This window comes from Colletotrichum orchidophilum (genome assembly GCF_001831195.1).
Source record: "Colletotrichum orchidophilum strain IMI 309357 chromosome Unknown Scaffold_124.1, whole genome shotgun sequence".
Taxonomy (NCBI): Eukaryota; Fungi; Ascomycota; class Sordariomycetes; order Glomerellales; family Glomerellaceae; genus Colletotrichum; species Colletotrichum orchidophilum.
Genome location: NW_019173080.1, coordinates 6618 through 26277, shown reverse-complemented (window position 1 = coordinate 26277; position 19660 = coordinate 6618). Strand labels below are relative to the sequence as shown.

The 19660-nt window shown below is 51.1% G+C and overlaps 7 protein-coding genes across 7 annotated transcripts; 4 read left to right on the top strand and 3 right to left on the bottom strand.

The window, feature by feature from the left end:
* Positions 1 to 203: 203 nt before the first annotated feature.
* Positions 204 to 923, bottom strand: CORC01_11410 (uncharacterized protein; the record flags this gene model as incomplete). Its single annotated transcript, XM_022623034.1, has 3 exons — positions 204 to 514; positions 576 to 714; positions 786 to 923. The coding sequence occupies 3 exons, from the start codon at positions 921 to 923 to the stop codon at positions 204 to 206; spliced, it is 588 nt and encodes a 195-aa protein (XP_022470433.1).
* Positions 924 to 1453: 530 nt separating this feature from the next.
* On the top strand, positions 1454 to 2862 carry CORC01_11409 (prenyltransferase and squalene oxidase; the record flags this gene model as incomplete). The annotated part of the gene is made up of 3 exons (XM_022623033.1): positions 1454 to 2168; positions 2225 to 2544; positions 2599 to 2862. The coding sequence occupies 3 exons, from the start codon at positions 1454 to 1456 to the stop codon at positions 2860 to 2862; spliced, it is 1299 nt and encodes a 432-aa protein (XP_022470432.1).
* A 393-nt stretch (positions 2863 to 3255) lies between these two features.
* Positions 3256 to 6271, bottom strand: CORC01_11408 (uncharacterized protein; the record flags this gene model as incomplete). Its single annotated transcript, XM_022623032.1, has 6 exons — positions 3256 to 4490; positions 4578 to 5615; positions 5672 to 5819; positions 5892 to 6009; positions 6080 to 6108; positions 6224 to 6271. The coding sequence occupies 6 exons, from the start codon at positions 6269 to 6271 to the stop codon at positions 3256 to 3258; spliced, it is 2616 nt and encodes an 871-aa protein (XP_022470431.1).
* A 1659-nt stretch (positions 6272 to 7930) lies between these two features.
* Positions 7931 to 9270, top strand: CORC01_11407 (uncharacterized protein; the record flags this gene model as incomplete). The annotated part of the gene is made up of 2 exons (XM_022623031.1): positions 7931 to 9008; positions 9077 to 9270. 2 exons carry the CDS (start codon positions 7931 to 7933, stop codon positions 9268 to 9270), a joined length of 1272 nt encoding a protein of 423 aa, XP_022470430.1.
* Positions 9271 to 9411: 141 nt separating this feature from the next.
* Positions 9412 to 10575, bottom strand: CORC01_11406 (S-methyl-5-thioribose-1-phosphate isomerase; the record flags this gene model as incomplete). Its single annotated transcript, XM_022623030.1, has 1 exon — positions 9412 to 10575. One exon carries the CDS (start codon positions 10573 to 10575, stop codon positions 9412 to 9414), a length of 1164 nt encoding a protein of 387 aa, XP_022470429.1.
* A 643-nt stretch (positions 10576 to 11218) lies between these two features.
* On the top strand, positions 11219 to 15815 carry CORC01_11405 (uncharacterized protein; the record flags this gene model as incomplete). The annotated part of the gene is made up of 2 exons (XM_022623029.1): positions 11219 to 14065; positions 14118 to 15815. The coding sequence occupies 2 exons, from the start codon at positions 11219 to 11221 to the stop codon at positions 15813 to 15815; spliced, it is 4545 nt and encodes a 1514-aa protein (XP_022470428.1).
* Positions 15816 to 16537: 722 nt separating this feature from the next.
* Positions 16538 to 16729, top strand: CORC01_11404 (uncharacterized protein; the record flags this gene model as incomplete). The annotated part of the gene is made up of 1 exon (XM_022623028.1): positions 16538 to 16729. The coding sequence occupies one exon, from the start codon at positions 16538 to 16540 to the stop codon at positions 16727 to 16729; it is 192 nt and encodes a 63-aa protein (XP_022470427.1).
* Positions 16730 to 19660: the final 2931 nt, after the last annotated feature.

Sequence of the window (19660 nt, the reverse complement as noted above, 5' to 3'; positions counted from 1 at the left end):
TACATCGCATGATTACTGCGCCGGGTATGCCTTTTCGTAGCGCTTGCCATCCCAAAACTCCACACAATGCTAGAAAGGCCACGCCAACGGCCCGGGCCTTCCGGTAGGGCGGTCCCAAATTCATCGATCCCGGTTGTGGTTGGGCGAATACCCTTCTTCCAAGTAACATCGAGCGGCTGACCACGCGTGAGTGCTCATGCTGTCTAGTTATATCCTGACTGGCTTCCCCTCCTCTTGTGTTGGTTTTTGCGCTGGAACTCTTCCTGCTCTTCACGCAGGGTCATCCAAGCCCAGAACCAGCACAACATCTCGAGGAACGCAAAGGTCAAAAAGACACGATTCTTGAGGCCGTCACCACCCCAACTTGAAGGTGTATAGCGCGGGTTATTCGTCTGGACCGAGGGATGGGCGAAGCGATTGCCGCCTTTCGAGGTTCCGCCGTAAAGGGGTGACGAAGGGCCGAAGAAGAAGGTGTAGACGACGAAACCGAAGGACATGACCATGCGAGTCGGTGCTAAGTTTTGCCTGTGAGAGGTTGCTCCAAATGATGGGCTTTGGATGGATGTGTCCCCTACCCTGTGTTCCCCAGTGGTAGATCAGCCAGACTTCTTCGGGCATGCTGAGGGTGACGAGGTCGCTGATGCCGAGTATCGCAAGCACAGCAGCGAGGAAAGCGAGGGCGGGAGATCTATTTTCGAAGCTTCGCGCATAGGGCTAAAGAGAAGATGTTAGCGCCCGAAAGATGGAAAAAATAATAATAATAATGAGAAATTTCGGAGCCATACCATGCCCATTGACTCGCCCAGCACGTACACCATCGCCTGGTCTGCGATGGTCACCGGGTTTGTCATGAAGAAGAATGCGAGGGTAATATGGAAGAGTGACAGGGAGGTGATGATAGTTTTTGCCGATATGAGCGCCATGATTGCGGTTCCTTGCGATGTCCTGTGATCATGAAGGAAAATAACTGGGAAAAGCCGGCCAGGAGAGGAGAACAGTTGATGTTAAAGTCCCGTTGGACAAGAAAAGAATGGACGGAAATCCGGTGCATGTGTTATCGGAGAGCAAACAAGGTCAGGTAAGGTACCTAAGGTAAGCTAAGTAATCATGCAGCTGCCAGGCTTATCGATCTGGAGCTTCTCATTCGTCCCATCGAGGCAGGGCGAGGCTCCAGCGCCGTTCAGCGAACTTTCAGCGAACCCGCTCCTCGCTAGCGCCGTCCCTCTTTACAACAGGTACGCTGAGCTAAACCTGCTCAGGCGGAGGGTGCAGCTCTGCTGGGGGGGGAGTGGGGTCCCTTTCTGGTTGTGTACTGGCCTGACCGGGGAGGTAAGGTGGGATGAAAGGTCCTCTAAATGGATTGGGGATTCATTCACTTAGCCAACATCCCGCATCCAACGAACCCCCACCACTCTTCCACCCGACTGCGATCTTCGAATCTTTCACGGCGAAGATGGCAGCCGACGCGGCGATGCCGCTTGAAAAGCCGCGCCACATCAAGTACTGGCAACGCTGCCACAAGACCTTCCTCCCACATCAATACACGTCGTCCGACAGCACGCGCATAGCTCTCAGCTTCTTCATCCTCGCCGCCCTCGACATACTATCCCCCTCAGAGCCGACCAAGAAAAACCCTCATCTTCTTACCCCGACTGATCGAGCCGCCGCGCGCAAGTTCGTTCTAGGCCTCTACCACCCCGGCGGCGGCTTTTGCGGCTCTCCCAACCATGCTCTGCCGAGCGACTTGTACGCCGACTGGGATTTTGAAAAGGGAAAGTCCAAGACGAGGAACGTAAGCTCGGCGAATTTGGCCTCAACGTACTTTGCGCTGCTAATCTTGGCCATTGTCGCGGACGGGGTGGAGGAAGCGAAGAACGCCTTTGCGGGCGTGGATCGCGTTGCGACGTTGCGGTGGTTGAAGCGACTGCAGCGGACTGACGGCAGCTTTGGCGAGCTTGTTCTAGATGATGGACGAATTGCAGGTGGGAGGGACATGCGGCTGTGCTTTCTTGCCGCCATGATACGGTGGGCTCTGAGGGGCGACACCAAGGAGGGCCACGTAGACTGGGTTGAGGACATTGACGTCGACGGCCTCGTTCGGCACATTCGCCAGGGACAAACCTATGACGGTGGACTCGCTGAGAGCTCTCACGATAACGAGTCTCATGGTATGCTCTTGCTGCAGAGGTGATGTTGAATATTAGAAGCTGATTTGAGGTTGAAGCTGGCTACGCGTATTGTGCTGTCAGCGCACTGGCCCTCCTCGATCGACCACCTGACCAGAGTGCAACTCTACACACCAGCCAGACCCTCAAGCAAGGCGTGCCTGATATATCATTGCTGGTAAAGTTCTTGGCTTACCGCCAGTTTGAGTACCTCGACAAGGAGGACGATTCAGACGACACTGACCACGCCAACTTTGCGCTCCCCGAGTCGTTGAGCGAGCTGACATTAGACCCGAGGCTGCGCTGCGTTGGGTTCAATGGAAGGTGTAACAAGGTTGCAGATACGTGCTATTGCTGGTGGGTGGGAGGCACACTACAGGTATGTGGACCTTGTTGTCAACTGATGACGACCATGGTTTACTGACGTCTTCAGATGCTCGGTCACGTCGACCTCATTGACGTCGAGCCGTCGCGCCGCTTCATCATCCGCAAAGCGCAACATCTCATTGGTGGGTTCTCGAAATATCCTGGGGGCCCGCCAGACATTTACCACGGCTTCCTTGGCCTAGCTGCGCTTGCCATCATGGGAGACTCAGACCTAAGGCCATTCGATGCGTCCATATGCGCAACAGATGCGACTGTGCGCAACATCATATCTGCGAGGAATGGGCTCATCGAGGCTACCAAGAAGGCCTAAACCTGATAAACGAGTTCTCCCCGAGTGACGACATTACTTGCGAGTATTTGCTTGGGGATATTGGTGACTAATAACACGAACATTGAGCGAGCACCAGCACGGTTTTGAAATCATACGATAGAAGTAGATACACTTAGCGTTGACTTGAAGTTCCTATCGAGTTGCACAAAAAGAAAAGAAAAGATCAACACCCTTTGGTTTAGTACAAGGTATCCTCTAAGTATAGTACATGTCGCCGAAAGGGAAATATACGGAAAGGAAACTACACTATGAGAGCTTTTGCATGAGCTCATTCCTTTGAGCGTGTTAGATCAAACTAGCAGTAAACGTTTTATCTTGAGAAAAGTACGTCATCAACCTCGGTGATGACGGTAGAAAGGTAGTTGGGGTTGATCATGTCAGGACAGGAGCGGCTGCGGCTTTTGGCGTTACTGGAGCAGCAGCGTCCTCCTCGTTCGACTGCTCTGCCAGGGCCTCTGTCTCGCTGTCTTCAATAATTTGCTCCTCGATGCGCTCGCCTGGCAACCCGACGACAGGGCTAAACGCGTCAACCTCCTCAATCTCTTCTTCCACTTCTTCGCCTTCTTCCTCCTCCTGTATGGTGACTTCGCCTGACCGTCGTCCGATCCCAGAAGCACTTGCACTGCGCGAATGGTTAGAACCGGTGCTTCGTGAGCTGCTACCTCCTCCTCCGCCGCCGCCGCCACCATTGCCACCTCCCCCAAAAGTCAGCATCGGGCCCTTGAAGATATTTCGCTTCCGCTTGGCAAATTGAATTCCCCCTCCCAGGGCAAAGGGATTTGGCGAGCCGGGAGCCTGCATTCCCGATGCTACGGGCGGGGGTGGCATGCCCTCATTGAATAGAGCAAGAGGAGCCGGAGGACCTGGCCCTCGAACTAAACGGATATTTGACGGGAAGGCAATCGCGGTCGGAGTGGCAGGGAGAACTTTGACTGAGTGATGAGGTGATTGCCCACGCTGGAGTGTATTTTTGGACATGGAAGTCGAGACTGAACCGTTGGAGCTTGTTGACGATGCCTTGGAATGAGAGTGGTGGTGGTGGGGCATTGAACGGATGGACGAGACTGATGATGAAGTGGACTTGCGGCCCCTCAAACCTGCCGATGAACGCCGCATTGTAGTACGCGGGGTCATGGGAGATGGCGACAATGATTGTCGCTTGTAGGATGTTGCAATTCGGGACGGTACCCGCGAGGGAGCAGAGCCCCCACCATAAGCTGAACTGCTGAAGCCGCCAGATCCTCCGTGATTTGGCAGTGCCTTGTTGGCATGGCCATTAGCCACCACACCACGAGGCAGTCCAGCCGTTCCCTGAGGTATTGCCGCATCCGTTGTTGGATACTTGCTTGTCTGCGGCCGAGGGCTTGTGTCCTTGGAGTGTTTACTGCTGCTGCCTGCAACACTGCCGTTTTTATCGACCAGGTTGGGTGTCGAGTGACTGCCTCTCTTGTTCGCGTGCCGTCCCCTGCGGGTGTTTTCGAAGAACCAATGCGTCCAATTCTTCCAGTGTGCAATGATGGCCTGTGAGGGCTTCTTGCGAACTTTGCGCTGTTGTTCAGGGGGTCGCTCTGGCGTCCCGTTAGCCGCCAAAGCTTCCGAAGTGGTCACTAGATGAAGGGTCGAACCCCGAGATCTCGCACTACGGATCACACCCTCCTTAGGGGGGGGAACCGGGCGACGGTGTCTAGACGTACTGGCAGACCGGATCGAATCCTTATCGATTGGTGGAGGTGGTTCCTCTGTATCTGGACTTCCGTTTTCCTTGCTGTGCTCCGGCAGGCCCGGCAAGTCCCCCAAGTCGGAGTAATGCGCACTTCTTCTCTCTGACCGGCCTCTTGTCCGTGGCGTCACGGGCCCGTCTTCAAGTCTGATGAAACGGTTTGTCAACCCGCCGTCTTCGTCGACCTCTTGCAACACGGGCGCAATCCGCTCAAGTCTGCTAGACGCGGCGGACAGACGACGCAAGCTCCTGTTTTCAGCCTCCCTTTCCCGACGTTTCCTCTCCCTCCTCTTGACTTTCCGCTGTTCCTTTTCGATAAGCAGCGTCCACCAGCCACCCAAAGCATCGCACCGCTGAGCAAGCACACTTTCGATGACAGAGTCAATATCGACACCCGCACCCCGCATGCGCTGAAGAGTCTCCTTCTCTAGATGTGTTGAGAAAGGTGGCGGCCTTTGTAGTTTCAGGATTGCTTGCTGTGCAGGGGCATGTTCGGCGAGGAAAGGATTGGTGAGGATGTCGGGGAGGGAGGGTCGAAGTAACGGTCGCTTGGAGAGTAGGGACTTGATTAACGGAATGGCGACAGGAGGGAGATGATCGGGGTACTTTGGTTCTTCACTAAGTATCTTCGTCCGTGTTACGTTGTCGTCGTCATCGTCGAATGGCAGCTCTCCGCATAGAAGGGCATACAGGATAACACCGAGGCTCCAGACGTCGACTTTTTCTCCGGCATATTTCTCGCCCTTGAGCATTTCGGGCGCCGAGTAGCATATTGTACCGCAGAATGTCTGCAGGTAGTTGGACTTGCCCTCGTATTCTCTGGTGAAACCAAAATCCACCAGCTTGACGTTCTCGTGTTTGTCAAAGAGTATGTTTTCCAGCTTCAAGTCGCGGTGAACACATGATTGCTGATGTACGTGTGCGACAGCGCCAACGAGTTGGGCAAATATCTTTTGGACCTTGTGGACGGGGAGGGGCCCATGTTCGAGGAGGTAGTTGTAGAGTTCATCGCCTACCAAGTCTTTGTCAACCGCGAATTCCGTGTCATCAATGCAATGGCGAGCCTACCAGAACAGTATTCCAAAACCAACCACACCAGATTCTCGGTAACTATGACCTCATACAGTCGGGCAATGTGCGGGTGAACAAATTGGCGGTGGTGGTGTATTTCGCGTGCGAGGTTCGAGTCGCCCTTGTTAGCAGATTTGAGGACGACCTGTACCCAAGCAAGTCAGTATCGCCGGTCGAGACTAAACATCATGGTCCCAGCACGTCGACCATTACCTACTTTGGAGCCATTAGTGAGCTTGTGAGAAGCCAAGTAGACCTTGCCAAAGGAACCTTTTCCGATAAGACGACCGAGAGTGTAGTTGCCGACAGAGCTGAGGTCTTTGTTGGAGAACTCGCTGAAGGCGATGGATGTTAGCTTCGGATACGCACGGGAGCGGGCGGATGGGCAGGCATAGTGGAACTTACTCAAGAAGCTCCTGATACGAGCGAGCAAGCTGTCACAGTTTCATTAGCCACCAAATTCGATCTGGTGGACCATGATCCAAGGCGATTGGGATGGTCGCGAAAGGAGCACATGGCATGACGGGTAGGGCAAGTTTGGTGACGCACCTTGGCCTTGCGACCCAGGGCCTCAGCGTTTCCTCTGTTGGCCTGCATCCCTTCGCAAGGCGATGACCAGGCACGTCAAAGCCGACCGAAGCGAAGCCAGGCAAAGCGGGCGGGCTTGAGCAAGACACACAGTAACTCGGCTTTAGGTATCGTGGGTCGGGACCGGGCAGGCGTGAGGAGGTTTAGGATCGACGTCTCGGGAGCCCACAATGGCGCGCAAAGAGTGCCAGCTGCATCTAGAACGGGTGGGATGGGAGGATCGGATCGAATTGGGGTACTATGGTTCGGCTGCGCGTGGGCGAGGTGGTGGAAAGCGTCACGGCGTTGCAATTGAAGCTGTTGGTGAGCGCAAGTTGAGGCTGGCGGCTCACTGATCATGGAAAGCAATGGATGGGGAGATTTGCTGAATTCACGACCGGCCCCTGTCTGCAAAGGTAGCGTGCTACCTGTGGTCGGGACTCAGGACTCATCAATCAGTGTTGGACTGCTGGCGAGGCAAGGCGAGAGCAAGCAAGATGGGACACGGAGCGGGCCAGGTACCTGGGGGAGGTACCCCCAATTCAGCGCAACAATTCAGGTGCGTCCCAGAGAGGAAAAGAGCAGCGGTCAAGTGGGTCACCGGCCGATGGACACACGACTAAGGTTCCTCATCTTGATTAATCGACCTTATTAGCTACGTATTTTACTTGCCTTTTCGCACGCTTGAGGTGTGGACTGGAGCTCAAGAACCTTGCCTAAGATCAGTAGGTAGACCTGGGGAAAGAACGGGCGACTTACCTAATTCACTTTTGCGGCCTGGAATTCTTCGGTTACATGTTGGCGGTGTCGCCCAGAAATGCCAGCTACCTTTCCTACCTACCTTACCTTGGACGTCCCGGATTGGACGTCTTGTTTGTTGGCCTCGACCGGGCCTCCCAGGTGACCGACTTGCAGTGCCTCGGGCCGCTTGGAACGACCTTGAGAGTAAGCTGTGCTCAATGTGTCCGTCAGTCAAGAGGAGTTGAGGAGATGCCGGCACTTGGCCGTTTGCAAACAGGAGAATAGTCACGTTAACCTGATCTTAAAACAAGTCGTTTCAGTATTCATTGCACAGATAACAAGAAAAACTTAGAAAAAGAATCTTCCACACTTGTTCTCCTTGTCGTATCAGGTACATTGTTTGCCAGCAGTAAAGATATTCTTCACTAATATGAGCCTGCGGTGGAGAGTGAGGCGTCATTATAGGAAAAGAGAGAGTGGATAGCAGCAGAGCAATTGACATATAAACTCTGGTACTGTGAATACTACAGAATTCAAGAGTTTGTCAGCATCGTCATCTCTAAGTCCACCTCACCTCGTCTGTCTGAGACGCTGGCTGAGACTGAAGAAGCTATCACCCCACCGCGGTCTCATCGGACGGGATTGAGGAACCGACCTGGCACGTGCTTGGAAAGCTTGGATCACCTCCCCGACCCCGTGGGAACATGGGGGTGGCTAAGGGGGCCTTGCTTCCAGTCCGTGCTCGTGGCTGAAGCCAATGTTTCCGACACCGCTCCGTTTGCGGTTGCACCATAGCCAAGTCTCCGGGGAACTCTTACGCCCGCCGCCGGTCATTGGCGATTTGGCGCACCATCTCACTAATTGACATTGACATCCTTTGATTGATGCTTGAGAAACATCGTCCGTCTACCTTTCCATAAGCTTGAAGCTCCGCCACCACCATCCACCATGCATGTCTCTCAATTCCTGGCCGTGAGCTTCATGCTCCCCTTTGCCGCCGCCTCGCGCTTCCAGCAACTCCTCGGCGTCGAATCTTCCCCGCCGACAATTCACGGCCCGGCCGCAGTCTCAGGCTCCTCGTCCTTATCCGCTGTCCCCGCTTGGCGCGACGACCTCATCTCTTTGCATCGCTCTCTCGTTGAGATCCCTTCCATCTCGGGCAATGAGAGTGCCGCCGGAAAATTCTTGGTCGACTATCTGACCGGCCGAGGCTATGTCTCATCTCTGCAATTCCTGCCACCGCGCATTGGCGATACCCAAGAGACCCCGCGGTTTAATGTCTTGGCCTGGAAGACGAACCAACGTCAGCCCAGCCCTCGCGTTGTTGTGACCTCGCACTACGATGTTGTGCCGCCTCATATCCCCTACAGCATATCTGATGACACAATCGCACCCGACACTCGTATTAGTGGAAGAGGAAGTGTTGACGCCAAGGCCAGTGTTGCTGCTCAGATCATTGCTCTCGAGGACCTATTCGAGGCCGGCAAAGTCAAACCCGAAGATGCCATGCTCTTGTTCGTTATTGGCGAGGAGGACACTGGCGATGGAATGCGTTTCTTCTCTGATGCGCTTCAGGAAGCTGACCCACCGGTGCAATTTGGTTCTGTCATTTTCGGAGAGCCTACGGAGAACAAGCTCGCGTGCGGTCACAAGGGTGGTGTCTTCTGCGACATCTCGGCCAAGGGTGTCGCTGGGCACTCTGGCTACCCGTGGCTCGGCAAATCGGCCAACGAGATCATGATTAAGGCCCTCGCCAGAATCATCACGACAGATCTCGGAAGCACCGAAAAATGGGGCAACACCACTGTGAACGTTGGCCAGTTCAACGGCGGCGTTGCTCAGAATGTCATTCCTGCCTCTGCTCTGGCAAGGATTGCTGTCCGAGTCGCCATTGGCCCCGAAAAGGACGGTGGCAACATTGTCAAGGAGAGAATTCAGAAGATTCTTGACGAAACTGATGCCGAGTCCCTCGAATTAACCTGCACCCACGGATACGGCGTCGTGGAGGCCAACTGTGACGTCGACGGTGAGATACCCACGCCTCAATCAAGTAGCCTGACCAGTCTGGACAATCACTGACGAGTGACTACGTAGGCTTTGAGACCATTGTGGCCAATTATGGCACTGATATTCCTAACCTCAAAGGGTCGCACACTCGCTATCTTTATGGACCAGGCACTATTCTGGTTGCGCATGGCCGCGATGAGAACATCACCGTCGCCGAACTTGAGGAATCCGTGGGAGGCTACCAGAAGCTGATCCTACATGCTCTCAAGGACTCTGCTTAATGTCACGCGACGGTCTTCCGGCAGCGCGCTGCCGTAACGCCATGTCCCTCATAGACAATGTCTAATCTTGCACATACAACGGGCTCCAGGGTATTACTTTAATGATCATTACCATCCGTACAGGAAAAGAAAGAGCATCTATCACTGGCCGACCACCTGCGCCCATCTCTCGGGCATGATGTGACGGAAATCAAAATGACCCTCAGCGTTCTTGACTACAGCACCCTTCTCCGTAACAACAGCATCGATCAGGTCATGCGGAGTAACGTCAAAGGCAGGGTTCCAGACGTTGACGCGTTGATCCGCCGTCGCCACGCGCGCTGTACGAGTGACATCGACACTCCCATCAGCCTGGACGACAGCACCGGAAATCTGCGTGAGCTCTTCTCGCTTGCGTTCCTCAATCTTGATGCCCGCGCCAGTCTGGGTCTCGAGGTCGATGCTGGTGGTGGGAGCAGCGACGACGAACTTGACGCCGTGATACTTGGCCAACACGGCGAGTTGGTAGGTTCCGATCTTGTTGGCAGTATCACCGTTGCGAACAACACGGTCAGCACCAACAATGACGGCGGCAATGTTCATCTTCTCTTTTTGCAGTTTGAAAAGCGCAGCAGCCATGGAGTCGGTAACAAGAGTGCTGGGGATGTTCTCGTAAACAAGCTCGAAAGCGGTCAGTCTGCTACCCTGGTTGTAGGGTCTTGTCTCGGTGCAGTAGGCGTGCTTAAGAAGGTTGTTGGACCAGAGTGTTCTGATAATTCCAAGTGCGGTTCCGTGACCAGATGTTGCTAGAGAGCCGGTATTGCAGTGGGTAAGGACGGATACTTTGGATTCGGGAGAGGCACCAGCCACTTCTTTCAGCCAACGGGCTCCATGGTCGCCAATAGAGAGGTTTGTCTGGAGGTCTTTTTGCAGGATCTTCTCGGCTTCCTCAATGTAGGCAGCAATGACAGTGTTGGCATCATCTTGCGGCGCGCATCTAATGCGGGTTTTTAGTTGGTTGATGGCGTTGGTCAAGTCGACAGCAGTAGGCCTGCTTTCCTTGAGGTAATCCAGACGCGAGTCAATGTAAGTGACGGTGTCTTGGGCTGAAGTAGCGCTGCAGCTGCCGTTGTGCAGCTCGACAGCATGGGCGAGGGCAGCGACGATGGCAATGGCTGGGGCACCACGAACTCTCATTGACTTGATACAGTCGAAAGCCTCCTCGCTGGTGGATACCTCATCATAGTGGAATTCGTGAGGAAGTATCAGCTGGTCCAAGACCTCGAGACGACCCCGGGTGTACTTGACAGCTTGGAGTCCAGACATGGCGTCGAAAAAGAGGAGATGCAGCGTAAAATAGGAATGCTGTTGTGGGAGAAGGGTAGTCAATACATAAAAGACTCTCTATTGTAAAAATACCTCCCGTCCACTGCATCAGCGGCAGGGGAGGGGCAATTCTGAAGCAAAACCAAAAGATTCTGCCGAACCCCTCCATTGGCGTGCAGCAAGAAGCGTCATCTTGAGCCAATCAATTCAGCAAGGAGCCGCACACCGCTCTCGGCGGATCATCGGAGGCTGAGCTACGAGTAGGGCGACAGGGGTCCCGCCGTTTCGGCTATCGCTGGCCGGCGCATTTCGCCAGTTTCCAGCCTTCCAAGTTCCAACAGACCCCCTTTCAAATTCCAGCTCGAGCTCGCTGAATCGCGCCCGGCGTCTCCACCGAAACTAGAACCTCACCGAGCGAGTTGTACACCTTGCATTCGACCGGCACCCACCCTCCGCAATTTGTCAAATGAAGCCGCGACGGACCATGTAATTTAAAACTCCAAATTGGAGGAGCCGTTCAAGATGGAGCGGCCTTTTTCAACCTCCAAAGTAACAGGTAAGCTCCGCGCGTCTCATCATCCGCTGTTGTTTTGTTGGCCTGCGAATACTCCTACCTCATTGAGTCCTCCCGAACTGACCCAGCATGCTATTTGCAGTCGAGTACTTCGATCCCCATGACGTCTACAAGCTCGTCACCCCGGGCCTCATTCCACGACTTCCTCTTCGAAATCTCCACTGGCAGTCGCATGCTGGACCTTTGCGCTCGATCGATACCCTTCATGTCGAGCTCACACCCGCCGGCGGAGAGCCGTCTGCCCCAATCTCACCAACTGTTTCCCCCCCGCTCCGCCGATCAGTCAGCGCCGGCGCCAAAGACGATGGCTTTCAGACGCAATCAATTGGAGGCAAGAGCACATCGTCAGATATTTCCGATACGCCAACTGTAGCTGCGCGGCAGCCCGGCAAGGAACGACGCCACCAAATACCGGGCCTGAGGCGGACACCCTACCTCAAAGTCCTACTCGTTCGATGCGACGACAGCGATACGTACAAGTCCCAAACAAGGGCGGAAATCAGAGAATGGATCAAGAAGAACACGCCGCCCTCGCAATCTACGCGCAAGTTAAACACACAAGAGAACCATGATGCCTTTGAGTTCCTCATTATCCACGTCGTGATACCCAATACTTTTGCTGCAAATCAGCCCAGGGTCAGCGGAAAAGGTCTCGATGCCGCAGAGAAAGCAAGGTCATCTAGATGGGGCTCCGGATCTTCGACACTACTGGAGAAGCTTCGGTCGGACTTCAACAGTTCAAGCAAGGGCGCGATGGATCGCGTGGCCCAGATTCGTATCGGCATCAACGACGTTCCATACGACGTGCTGCCTCGAGTTGTTCCTGCAACCCCAACCGGCTATACCGAGTCGCGCCAGGATGCCGAAAACGCATGGGATTACCTCATTGGAAAATTCAAGGAATTGATTTTGTCATCCTTTGACATGAGGGTATCCCAGTACGAGGAAGACATCAAGGAGAAGGACGCTCAGCGGGTTCTACCGGGATGGAATTTCTGTACCTTCTTCATACTCAAAGAGGGTTTAGCGCGTGGCTTCGAGAGCGTCGGTCTTGTGGAGGATGCTTTAGTCGGCTACGATGAGCTCAGCGTTGGCCTTGACACCGTCATTCAAGAACAGGCTACATCCGGAGATCCCCGGACGCACGGTGGCTCTTTGTTGAGCCACACAGAGGACCTCGTGAAGCGAGCTGAGGCTGCCGTTGCAGAGCTGGGTGCTGAGGACGAATCTCTGGTAGACGATCAGCTTGTTGATCTCCAGGCCACGGGTGCCCCCAAGACGGACAAGTTCGACGACATTCCCATTAGCGCCACCAAAAAGCCATACCGCGAAATGATAGTCGCCAACAACGTGTCGGTCTTTGACTTCCGCTGCTACATCTTTGCGAGACAAATATCGCTGTTGCTTCGCCTCGGCAATGCTTGGTCGACCAGGGAAGACCTCCTAGCAAAGCTTAGGGAGCAACAGGAGTCTGTTCTTCACGGTGTTGCACCGCGAGCGCCGCCTCCAAAGCAGACAGAAGAGGCCGAAAACCTGTCCATGTTGGCCGAGATCTGCCGCAGAACGCTCGAGTTTGTACCGGCTGTTTCGCAAGTCATGAGAGCCGACGTCTTGGCGGCGGTGAAGAACAAGCTTACCGAGGAAGATTCCCCAATTCTCAACCCTGTCCTGGCAGAGGCTATAGATAATCTTGTTGCATCCTTCGCGTTTTCCGTTGCGCAGCAGATTCTTGCTCAAACATCGAGCAAAGCGCTGCCCATACCACCATCCACCCTGGCTCCCTCTGACGGTCATGAGCCAAAGTCATCAATCCCGGAGCTGAAGACTATGTTACACCCTGCTCGAAACTCGTCTCTGCGCGTGGGAACAAACTCCAACACGAGTATGAGACCGCCGCTCAGTCCTGGGATATTTCCTGGAGCAACAGGTTCCAACCCTAATGACACAGTGACACCCAACGCCCAATTTCTCAAAGCTGGTTTAGAAGAATTGGCTGCGCGTCGTGCAGAGCTGTATGCTTTGTCTAGGAATGTCCTCCAAGGCAGCGGCAAGAAACGGGGCTGGGATATTGGATGGACTTCGGCGCCCGTACTGGGGGAAATGGATGGCAACGACTTTGAAGACATCGATCTCGACGGCGATGACAAAAAGTCGCAGACAGACAACCCAGAACCGTTTTGCATAGGTCTGGCTGGTATTGAGAACGGCCTTCTCCATACCGCTCTCGACAGTCGAGATGACTTTTATCGCCTGTACGAGACACTTACGGACAAGGCCTTGCGCCATTATACCGTGGCCAACCACACTCATGCAGTGAAGACTAGCATGGCTGACCTCGCTGTGCTCAAGTATCACCTGGGCGAGTATGGCCCGGCCGCTTCATACTTTTACATGACTACACCATTTTTTGGAGAAAACAGCTGGAGCCTGTTGGAACTGTCTATGCTTGTCATGTACTCTCGATGTCTCAAGGAGCTTCAGCGCAAGGATGAGTTTGTTCGTGTGGGATTGAAGCTCCTGACGAAAGCGGCAGCCGCAGAAAACGAGAGACTTGAAAAGAAGAAGCCCTCAGTTGGAGCCCATTCAGAGGTCCAGTACCCCGAGAAAAGCGCCATTGTTGGTTTCCTCGATGAAGTGTTGAGTGTAGCCAAGACCCTGTCCAACGAAGTCAGGGTTCCCCTAGGGCATCTTTTTACCCAAGTTGAAGTGGTCGGACATCCCGACTACCACACTGGAAAAGACTGTTTCTCTCTCACCATCAAGTTGAGGAGTTTGCTTATAGATGACCTGAGTTTGGAGAAGGCTGCCATTCGTTTGTCCAGGACGTCATCGGGAGGAACAAAGGAGGTTTGGCTACATACTTCTGAGGCGAACACTCTTAAGCCAGGGATCAACAAGTTGCGGCTTACCAGCACTGTGAGCATTATGCCCACGACCCAATTCGAGGAAGTCAGCTAACAGACGGCAGACAAACGTTGCCGGACATTACAGAATTGACCGGGCAGATTTAATTTGCAACAAAGTAGACCTGCACTGGGAGCGAGACGTCAACCAAACACCCAGCAGGACGGCACATATCTTCCGTCTGCCCGACTTGGAGCTCTATCGCCCAGCCGGCGGTCTGAGCTGTCGCCTGACGGCAGCAAGAGACATACAGTTGGACAAAAATAACTCACTTGACCTGGAGCTCCTAACGGGGTGGAACTCTATCAAATCCTGTGAACTTTCGGTAAAACCGTCCACCGGCGGTCTTCGAATCATCTCGACCGAAGCAACGTTCCTTGGGCCTACATTTGAATACGAAAAGCCTATGGAAGCCGGACTCTTTCGCTTTGAAACTGTCTCCGCGTCGTCCGCCATCAAAATGCGTTTCCCGTACACCATCGAGCAAGATGTTTCAAGTATTTCGGCAAGAGTCGAACTGACTTATACCACAAATGCGGGCACCTACTCATACTCTAACGTATTTTCAGTCCCTGTGGCGCTCGCCTTGGGTGTCAACGTTCAGGACGTCTTCAAACACAATGCCTTGTTCTCCCGCTTCAGCGTTTCGACAGCCTCGCTGAGCCCGCTGAGAGTGTTTGAGACGCAACTCATTGACTCAGATGTTTTTGCTGCGCACTCTGCAGCCCCACCAAACAAATCCGTCATGGTGTTCCCAAAGCAGCCTGCCAGTTTGCTTTATAAAATTACGCGCAAAGCTTCAGGCAATACCACACCCAAGACTCAGCGGATCCTGTATCTCAAGCTCCATTATAGCGTTGTATTGGATGAGATTATTGCCCTCATCGAAAACTCCCTGTCAAAGTTTATTCAGAAATCCCCGCTGTCCTCATTCTCCGGCCTGTTAATCAACCGAGTTCTTGCAGAGGTGCGGTCTTGCTTTTCGGCTTACGACTTGGAACGAGCTGCCCTTCTCGGCGAGGTCTCGACGGCCTTCGTATCGCCTTTGCTGACAGATAAGATCTTCAGAGGCTTAGGGATAGTCCCTGGCGATGATAGAGATGCTTCTACAGCGCTACAAGCATTCCTCCTGGCCTGGCAGTCAACACATCCAAAGTTGGCCATCAAGGAAATCCAGTCGACCAGTCGATCGATCCTCATTCCTGTTGATGTTCCCTCCATCCCCGTTTTCCACTCGATTGACATTCAGCTTCCACTGCCCGACGAGCAGATTGCAGGTTCAACATTGGCTGTCAACCAGCTCCTATCTGCCAATTTACGTTTACGGTGGACCCGCATATGGGACACGGCTATCAGTGATGGCAAAGGCATCAATAGGGACTACGAGTTCAGCTTCGATGTGACCGGCCCAGGCGACATGTGGCTCATCGGGGGCCGTAAGCGCGGCAACTTCAAGAGCCTGGGAGTAAACAAGTCAGATGCCAAGTTTGGAGAATCCGAGTTGCACGTTCCCGTTCTCATCGTTCCGCTGCGCGAAGGGCGACTGCCCTACCCCAACGTTGAAATTCGCGAGGTTAAGAAGGAGGAGAGCGACGAAACAGCCGGACATCATGAGATCGATTACCAAAACATTGGAGAAACAGTGCGTGTCGTTGCAGACTTGCAACGGGTCACGTTAAGTCTGGATGCTAGTGGTCCCAGTGGTGGTCCACTGATCCTCGAGAGCGAACGACGCGAGTTCCAGCATCGTATTTTGTTGTGACAACACCACTGAAGTGTCTTGCTTCAGTCACCTAGTCTGCTATAGATAATGAAAAACACAATGCCAAAAAAGCGATGAAGCCATTCGCATTGGATCTCCTTAATGGCTCGGATAGTGCGACTGGCTGGACCGGCAAGCGCATTGCCTCTATTTTCGGGGTTGTCGTTACCCTAAATGAGCTGGCGACAGCTTCACGTTGCCCGACAAATCTATGTAGTTGTTACACATTTCGTTCTGAGGTTCGGACTCGAACCCAACCAATAAGTATTGGCCAGCGACCAACACATCCACCTTTGAGTCCAAGATAGGAAGGTGGCTGAGCTGTGCCCCCTCCTCGTAACCGCGTTGTTGCCCGCTGCGCCGCAGTAATACAATGGGACAACATCTTCATCAGAAGGTAAGTAAGGTAATCAGCTCTATCAAGTCTGGTATGAATGCACCTGGGCAACTACAATGGATGGTATGTGTAAACGCAAGCATACCGCGCCTCCAGAGAGTATACTACTTTGGTGTTTCTCTTCAATCAATCAGATCAATAACTACCAAGCTCCAATTTTCACGCCTTTGGCCAGTTCATCGCCGAAAGCTCGACTATTCTCTGCTTAGAACCTAGTCACAATTGCAACATTCTCCCTCTTACCCACAACCTTACGGTTCTGCTCGTCAATCCATCACTTCAACAAGCAGAAAGCTCTCGTCACACTCCTTAGAGAGAAAGCGTGATGTCTGGTCAACTCAGCAATGCCGACAGTCATAAACCGCTCATAGGGCTTGAAACTGAAGAGTCCAAGTCGGCAACTGCGCCCAAGAAGAAGTCACTCTATCAACGTACGCAAGACAGAAACTGGGCTGAAATTTCAGAGGAAGAGTTCCAAAAGTACACAGGAATGAATAAGGCTGATGTGCTGGGTTGAGCCAAGGAAAGCCCTCTTGTGGGAGCAAAAACACCCGCCAACGCGAAGAGAAAATATGAATCTTGGGAGTCCATGCGTGTCACTACAAGAATCATGTCATTTGAGTTTAACGCATTAAAATGAGGATAGATTTGCTAGGGCGCACATCGGGGGAATTGCCAATCTAGGTAGACAGAATATGAAAATTGTGTTCAGTACTTTAGATGATAGACATTATTCTTATGATTTCCTATGTTGCAAGATCCGGCACAAAGAATTCCTCATGCCCCGATTGGAGCAGTCGAATGCCATTTATATCACCCTCAAAGAAGCGTACGCTTCCCAGCTTGATGAATATAGTTCAAAGTTCAATAAGTAGAGAGACCTGCCCAGCAACTCTTGAAGCATGAGTTGAAGAGCCTATTTCATGAGCTCTAAACTAGTTGCACTTGTCTGAAAACTAAGCCATTACAAGTTTGGACTCAGGCGAAGCTATCTTAGACCGCATTCAGGAGATATTAGTTAGAGAAATATCGGTATAGATACTACCGTATTTTCCCTACGTTGAGAATGTGAGAAGCACGGGTCCACCTCCATTCTCCATGTTGTCTTGCTCGGAAGACCCGAAGAGCGGAACAGCCAGTGGATTCTATGGCACCCCACTTCCCGAGTCTGGATCCCATACTATGTCGGCAGCAGATGATTGGCGCGAGCCGGGAAACTCAACCATTCAGGATCTAGACTGAGTGCTTGTATGTATCGCAACATGAGCCAGCTAAGCAGACATCGCCGAGCGTTTCGACTTTGACGAGTGCGATTACCTTACACAGAATTTATCAAGAGGAAACCTTTTTGGAATACCCTACCATCAGCGTACAATATGGTGGCCGCATACCAGAGTCTCGCGGGTAAAGTTGCCATGTCCTTTGGTAGTTGCAGTAGCATTCTGTCAAGAAATAGAGACTAGTATCATCACGAAGACGTCTGCCACGTGCTTACTCACGTGGCCCTCACTATTACGCAGTATATACATGTAAACTTGACCTTTTCCTCTGTTCACTTCGGGTTATTGCAAGCCACTTTCTGCCCAATGAGTAAACCCATTGCTGTGTGGTCTAACTCGTGACTCAATAGCAAGGGAGCTGAACGGTCTAGGAGCCCACGCCGTAATCAACTAGCCATTGGCCTCCATGACTAATTAAGCGGCCTAAGCAGTAGCTGCTCTTCCCACTAGCGGCATTGCCATCGAGACCGACATTAGCATAGTGGACGGACTGGGGAATTTAGTTTAGGGTTTTATCACGTTTACGGTCATATCGACATTCACTTCAACGACACCGCGGTTGCCATTAACTTGCCATTCGAACAACAAACGCTCGATCGTTGGGATTATCTGCTGAAACTCAACGGCCGTGGGGCATTTATTTTCACAGAAAAAATATGTCATACCTCATACGTGGAAGTGAGCGCGTTGTTGACATTTGTTCCATCAGGTCTCGTGCTGTTCCTCCGCTGCAAACCATTCTTCCAGAAACTAAGGGCATGGTCTGCTAATTCACACGGGTCTGGGTGAAGGAACGCCCGCTCAAGTATGGCTGTGCCGTCAACGCTGTGTCTTCTGGCCCTACTGCGACGCATGGAGTTTTGAGCGCTAGATGAAGCGGTGGAAGTTCTAAAACCTATCATCGAGGCAACACCGGCAGTGAAAAGGCTGGGCCAACCAGCAGAGATAGCGGAAGCAGTAGCGTTTCTATGTAGGGAAAAATTCCGATGCTTCAACAGAGAACACATAGGGTTTGCGGAGGGCTATACTTAAACTGAAACTCATCGCGACGTTAGTAATAAGTTAGAAACGTCTGAAGTAGCACGGATTACTTAAATAAACGTTGGACCCCTTGTTTTGTAAAGTAGCGAACACTGAGTAAAGGAGTGTTCTCCTTAATATAGACGGGCACTAATTAGTTATTAAGTGCCTACTAATCACACAAAATGTCGGATTGGAAGCCCAAGTCGACCTCGAGTCAGCGCCAGCGCAGGGGCCATTTGAGGGTCTTTATATTAGCGTTTAACCGGCGATCTAATTAACAATTAAAACCTCTTTTTTCCATTTTATATAGAGATTAATATAAAAGTAATTAACCCTTTGTTACTACGGGTTGATTAAATAAATTACCCTATATTTATATAAATTAATATTAATTAATAATTTAATTATTATCGTAGTTAATAAAGCTATTATAAAATAAAAAAGGCGACTTTTTAATACTATATAAAAAAAAAAATCGCGCTATTTTAAGTTTTTATAAAAATTAAAAGAAACGACTTTTTAACGCCGTATAAAATAAAAAATTTCCGATTTTCTAAACTTTTATTAAAAAAGAGACGTTTATTATATTAATAACGCTTTTAAATAGTCTATTAATAAAACCGTTTAAGTTAATTATTAATTATCAAAAGAATCCTTTTTTTTATACTTTTTTTTAATTTTAAAAGACTTTTTTTTTATTTTTTTTATTTACTTTTCGTAATCAATACGTAAATCTATTTATTTTATATTTATATTAACGTACATATATAGCGAGTCGCCTATTATAGCGAATCGCTTACTTTCTTTTCCTTTTATACCTTTTATTTTAATAGCTATTTTTCTTTATATACGATTATAAATTTTTTTTTAAATAAAAGTCGTATTATCTTTATATTTTAAATTATTAAAAAAAACCTAAATTTATTTATATAAAAAGTAGCTTTTATTTATAATATTTTAAAAATAATACTTCGTAATTAACGTACTAACTTATTATTTTAATATAAAATTCATATAAATTTAAAAAAAATAACTTTTTTAAAAGAAACCGTGATTTTCGAACGAGTTATTAATTTAATTAATTAAAGATTTCTATCGCAACTTAACGACGTATAAAATATAATTAATTACTTTTTTAATAAACG